Here is a 6478-nt window from a genome sequence, read left to right on the forward strand (position 1 = left end):
CATCACATAAACTTCAAAATATTTCCACATTGTTCTCCTCTGTTCACTGAGCATGAGGATATTTTTATTTTATTTTTGTGATTTTTATACTCCAAGATATGTATTTTTGAAGTTAGGGATCATTTTCTGATTTATTTAATTCCCTATTTATCTACTTAAATGAGCGACACCACCTCATCCTAGGTGTCTCCGAAGCTCCACGTGTCGTCTTTTGGTTTGGCGCCACCATTCGACTCGGCAACCATGCGTCCCGCTGTTCACGCACCGAGAGTTCATCCGGTCAGATCTCGTCCGTTGATGAGATAAATGCGTGATCGGACGGCTCCTCATCATTGTCCCTAAATAGGCTAACCCATGACCGTTAACTCTAAAACACTAAGATCTCACTCATTTCTCCACCAAATGACCTCGGGTTTGATCCTATGGACTCGTCTAAGTTTGACAAACATATCCATACGATAAACATGCCATTAAACTAACCCTAATCAAATGGAGAATCAAAAGAGGCTCGGAAAGAGGGGAAGTTCAATACCTTTGCTTTGAGAATGAAAACTCCAACCATAGGTGCTCGACATGTTTGTGGAGGTCCAAGGAGGCTCAGGATTGAGCCTCTGGTCGTGGTGAAAGGTCTAGACCTGAATTCGATCAAGGCCGGATTTGGGTGTTGGTTTTGAGATATCTTAGAGGCTATGTATGAGGGGGGTTTGATAGAGCTTTATCTTAGTTCACTGTGGTGCTGGTGTGGGTGAGTTTAATTTGGATTTGGTGCACTGTGGAGGTGTGGTGAAGAATATCCTATCTCCGACAAGGATTTGAGCTCCAAAATTGAACTCCAGCAAGGGGAATTAGAGCAATGCAGTGGTTGGATTGCACTTTGGAGGTCTTAAGGAAGCTCAGGGTGTAATTTCAGAGGCTATCCTTAAGAAATTTTTCAGCACCACTTTCATGGCCATGGAGGTGGAGCTTTTATAAAAATGGCTTAGGGTGGCTCTGTGGGCCAATTGAGGGGTGTAAAATGATGCTTATGTGGAGGACAGAGAAGCTCTAAATTTAAAATGAGATGAGGTGGTTCTAGGTTTTAATTGGGGTTGGATTTCTTGAGGGTGGCTCACGATTTTGGCTCCTCCGGTGACTAGGCCGACCGACAAGGCTAGGGGAGGTGGCTAGGAGGTCAGGTTAGTAAGGGGAATCTGTCACAACAATTAATTTGGGCGGTGTTTAGTTTTGGCAAAAATCCCTTAGATTTAGAAATTAGCTTAAGCAATTTTGGAAATAAATTCCTTGATTTGGAGATCCTTTGGTCCTTGGCTCATTTGGGTGGTTCCATGGGGTTTATCCTAGTCAATAAGGTCCAAAATTAGGCTGTGGTGGCTTTGCCTTGACCAATTTTGCATGGCTAGGTCAATTTTGGTGCATGGGTTCAATATGGGTAGCAATGAATTGAGCCCAATTTATTGATTAAAATTATGTAGATGATTGTAATGAGCATTTTTAGTGAAGGATTGAAGTAATTTTGAGTTCAATTGGAAGCTCAATTTGAAGGATTTTGAGATTTTGGTCAATTTGGGCACGTTGGACTAAATGTCGTTGGACTAGACTTGCTAGACTTCGGTTTAGATTGGGCTAGGCTTGGAATATGGCTCAATTAAATGGTCCAAATTATCAAGGGAGATGTTATAAAGATTTTTCATGAAGGTGATGGAGTGAAAATTTTGGGCTAAGGCAATCAATTTGGTGGAATTTTGAGACATGGCCAATTTAGAGCAAAATTGGGGATTTTGGATTTGGGTTGAAATGAAATGAAATTGAGGCTTCACCAAGGCCAATTAAAGGTCAAGTTTGATTTTTAGGAGTGTTATGAAGAGTTTAGGATCTAAATTGAGACCAATGGAGTAGGCCATGTCCACCAATTTCAAATTGGTGGAACTAAGTCATAGGGCCAAAATTGGAGTTTGACTTAGATCAAAATTGGGCTCAAAGCATGGGCCAATTGAGCGATTTGCTTTAGATGGGTTATATGGAAGGTGAATTTGAGTTTAGATTTGAAATTGGGGGAAATTGGAACCAAATCGATGGACATTTAAAGTGAATTTAGGGAAATTGAGCCTTTAAAGGTAATTTGGGGGTTTTGGTCAAAATGGTTAAATTGGTCAAATTGGTTCATGTGGTAGTTGAGAAAAATGAAATTGGGAATATTTGGAAGGTTTTTGGAATTTTGGGATTTTTTGGAATTTTGGGCTAAGGAGGGGCATTTTGGTAATTCAGCAAATTTTTGGTGATTTTGGGTAATTTGAATGTTTTCAAAAGGTTTGAAATGATTTTTGAACAAATTTGGGTATTTTGGGTAAATTTGGGAATTTTGGCCAAATTTAGGATTTCAATGGTACTTAGGTAATTTGGGGGAGTTCAGAGGCAAAAAGGCCAAGTTGAGTATTTTTGGTAAAATTTGGGTGTCAACCACCATAAATGAGCTATGGATCAATGGAAACCCCATTTGAGTCCTCTATGTACTGGTCTTAGCTAAACCCTAGCCTAGGGCTAGCAGGTTTAGTAGACCATCTACATGAGTCTCCCAAAGGATTAAGAGATCAAAATCAAGGTACTTTGGGTTTGTATTTGTGAGTGATTGTGAGTGAGGTGAGTACCTTAGCTCTAGACCAACACCCAGGGTCAACCTTAAGATCAAGCAATCCTATGGGAACTCTCCTTGGGCTCCCCCATATTGACCCCACCTACTAAGTGCTAGAGGTTAGGACCACTATGTGGACCTTCAAGTTGAGTAAAGAGAAGTTTGGAATTTCTAATGGTGAGGGTTCCTTTTCTAGTTTTATAGGAATGGTCAACAGGAAAGTCCTATGGCTAGATCATAGGCTACTAAAGAGGAAAAACTAGACCTCAACCAAAAATGAGGTCAACAAATGGACCCCAATAGGTGTGATGAGTTGGGCAAGCACACTACGCGTATTGGCATCGATTGACGAGATCAACAAAACCAACGTAGAATCCTAAGTTAACAGACTTAGAAGGAGGTGTAGAATTGTGTGTGTTATTTGTTTTCACTTAGGAATTAGCAGATGAATATTTGATCGAAGTCAAGAAGTAGGAACTCTCGCTAGGGATTGGAGAGTTAGTTTTGAATTACTATATTTCAGGTGTTCATAGAGGATGGGAATCAGTATGTAAGTGCTGACCCCGAAGTGGGAATTGAAGTTTTGGTATTAATTTTAAAAGAGGGTCGGAAGTTAAGGACTAGCTCAAAAAGAAAGGAATCAGAAGTTAAGGACTAGGCTGATTCCAAAATGAGAATTGGAAGTTAAGGATCAATCACAAGAGGGAGTCGAAAGTTAAGGACCAACCTTGAAAGAAAAGAGGAATCAGAAGTTAAGTATTGATTCTAAAATGAGAATTGAAAGTTAAAGATCAATCTCAAGAGAGAGTCGGAAGTTAAGGACCGACCTCAAAAGAAGAGAGGAATCAAAAGTTAAGGACTAATTCTAAAATGAGAATTGAAAGTTAATGATCAATTTCAAAAGAGATTCGGAAGTTAAGGACCAACCTCAAAAAGAGTGAATTAGAAGTTAAGGACTGATTCTAAAACGAGAATTGAAATTTAATGATCAATCTCAAAAGAGAGTAGAAAGTTAAGGACCGACATCAAAAAGAGTGAATCAAAAGTTAATGATTTATTCTAAAATGAGAATTGAAAGTTAATGATCAATATCAAAAGAGAGTCGAAAGTTAAGGACCGACCTCGAAAAAAGAGAGGAATCAGAAGTTAAGGACTGATTCCAAAATAAGAATTGAAAGTTAAGGATCAATCTCAAGAGAGAGTCGGAAGTTAAGGACCGACCTCAAGAAAAGAGAGGAATCAGAAGTTAAGGACTGATTCTAAAATAAGAATTGAAAGTTAATCATCAATCTCAAGAGAGAGTCGGAAGTTAAGAACCGACTTCGAAGGGAAAGGAATCAGAAGTTAAGGGTTGATTCCAAAATGAGAATTGAAATTTAATGATCAATCTCAAGAGATGGAGTCGAAAGTTAAGGACTGACCTCGAAAGGAAGGGAATCAAAAGTTAAGGACTGATTCCTAAATGAGAATTGAAAGTTAAGGATCAATCTCAAGAGAGAGTCGGAAGTTAAGGACCGACCTGGAAAAGAAGTGAATCAGAAGTTAGGGACTGATTCCAAAATGAGAATTGAAAGTTAATGATCAATCTCAAGAAAGAGAGTCGGAAGATAAGGACCGACCTCGAAAGGAAAGGAATCAAAATTTAAGGATTGATTCTGAAATGAGAGTTAAAAGTTAAGAATCAATCTAAAAAGAGAGTCAGAAGTTAGGGACCGACCTCGAAAAGAAGTGAATCAGAAGTTAGGGACTGATTCTAAAATGAGAATTGACAGTTAATGATCAATCTCAAAAGAGGGTCGGAAGTTAAGGACCGACCTCAAAAAGAGTGAATCGGAAGTTAAGGACTGATTCTAAATTGCAAATTGAAAGTTAAGGATTAATCTCGAAAGAGAAAGTCAGAATTTAAGGATTGTCCTAGAAAAGACTGAATCAGAAGTTAAGGACTGATTCTAAAATGAGAATTGAAAGTTACTAAGAGTTTGTGGTGTTGAACCTATAAATATGTGTCATGTGAATAGGTTGACATTATTGAGGAAGGTATGTGGAATTTTGTGAGGTTTTGAGTGCAGAACGTGAAATTCCATGAGGATGTGAAGAGAACTAGTGCAGGCAAAGATAGTTGTGTTGCGAGAGCGAAGAGTAAGAGACCTCAAAATTGAGAGAATCAACTCAACATATTTATTGTCTTTTCTTGTTGTTTTTATCATGGTTAATTTTCAAAATATGTTTTTCCAAAATTTAATTTTTGTGGGTTGATTAATTTTCAAAAGAGTGTTGTTTTGTTGTTTGCTTGTTTGTTATTCTTGTTTGTTATTTTTATTTTTTATTTAATATTTATTATCGTCAACTTTTTTGGTTTTGCTCTATGTTTGTTGTAATCTCAGACCAACGCATGGTCTGTGGCTTTTATCCATTGCACAAAAAGGCCAAGAAAAGGTTCTGAGAAAAGTTTCTGAAAGAAACTTCATTAATCTGTTCCAATAAATGTTACAGATTGAATATAGGCCAAAGCCTAAAAAAAGTACAATATGCTAACTGCATCAAAGTACATCCATAAATGTTCCACGCTAAGTATATATCATAGGCTGAGCATGTCTGATACATATCATATTTGCTCATATGAAATGCAATAAAATGGAAAGGAATCCTCTGAATGTCTGTCTCTGGTGAAGTAAACACCTGATCGAGCAGACATTCTAAGCCATGCTCCAGGACAAGAGTTCCATTCGCATGTACTTAACATGTACTTAGAGGTGCAACCCTCTCATAGCTCGTTCAGTAGTAGTTCTTCCAACCCTAGATCTGGTTGAAATTCATATGGCATTTTGTTGTTATACATTCGTCGAAAGGTCAGGGACACCCTACGGTGTCACACCCCTGGAATACAATGCTTGGCAACGTCTGTTCCGTTCCCTTTAAGGACTAGCACTAAACCAACAGGTAGCAGAATTTCTACAGATCCTCTGAATTCACCAGGTCCGAAAACATCTATTTCTTGTCCAAACAGAATGTTGATTTTTCTCATGAATGAGACCATGTAGAAAAGTCTCAATAAGTTATGATGATCAATATGCAGAGGTATGCAATCTTCTTCATCGTATATGTTGATGATGCAGCTGTTAGGGATTGCCAATATACTCCATCTAACCATTCTTTTAATCATCCATTTTATCATTAGAGGTAGTTGTTCCACCTGATCGTGTCTGAGAATCCCAGGAGGATTTCCTTGTCTATCGTTGGTGAAGTAGTAGCAGCAGCCACACCAGATAGTGATCATCCCCTTTCCTCGTATCCACTTTCTTGGCTCAGAATAGGTTCTTTCCATAAGCAGGCCTGCTCAACCTCTATTTCTCAGGTGAAAAATGCAGTCGAGAATGTTTCATTCGTCACTTTCTTAAAAGACCCTGATATATAATTTTAATCCTTCTAATATGTTGATGAACCTCCCACACATTTCTTCGTAGAATTCAAAATTTCTTTTGTTCACTTTGCCCATCTTATAGTACTCTATCGTACTGAGAATCGTCGGTTGTCGAGGATATTCCCTCATTTCAACATCGGTGGGAACCCAAGCTGGCACTGATTATTGCGCTAACAGAATGTATGACTCGACATCCAAAGAGACATATGGCTTTGGACTCCACGGGAAATATTGATTGTTTCCAGCGGGACATACGACTCCCCCATCGGGCAATCGACGGTCTAAGACCCATCATCGGTAGATGCGTACTCCTCTAAGGTGCTGTAGTTCTGTAGGTGTAGGACATTATAGTTCGGATATTCTACGAATGCCCTTGTAGCTGACTCTCGTGTAGGTATTTTGGCGTTGCAGATTGGGGAAACCTATAC

The 6478-nt window shown here is 38.7% G+C and overlaps 1 protein-coding gene across 1 annotated transcript; it reads right to left on the minus strand.

Annotated features, from left to right (window-relative positions):
- Positions 1 to 5498: 5498 nt before the first annotated feature.
- On the minus strand, positions 5499 to 5954 carry LOC110029111. Its single transcript, XM_020731236.1, has one exon. It carries the CDS (start codon positions 5952 to 5954, stop codon positions 5499 to 5501), a length of 456 nt encoding a protein of 151 aa, XP_020586895.1.
- Between the last annotated feature and the right edge of the window lie 524 nt (positions 5955 to 6478).

Source organism: Phalaenopsis equestris, unplaced genomic scaffold (assembly GCF_001263595.1).
Source record: "Phalaenopsis equestris unplaced genomic scaffold, ASM126359v1 Scaffold000551, whole genome shotgun sequence".
NCBI classification, from domain to species: Eukaryota; Viridiplantae; Streptophyta; class Magnoliopsida; order Asparagales; family Orchidaceae; genus Phalaenopsis; species Phalaenopsis equestris.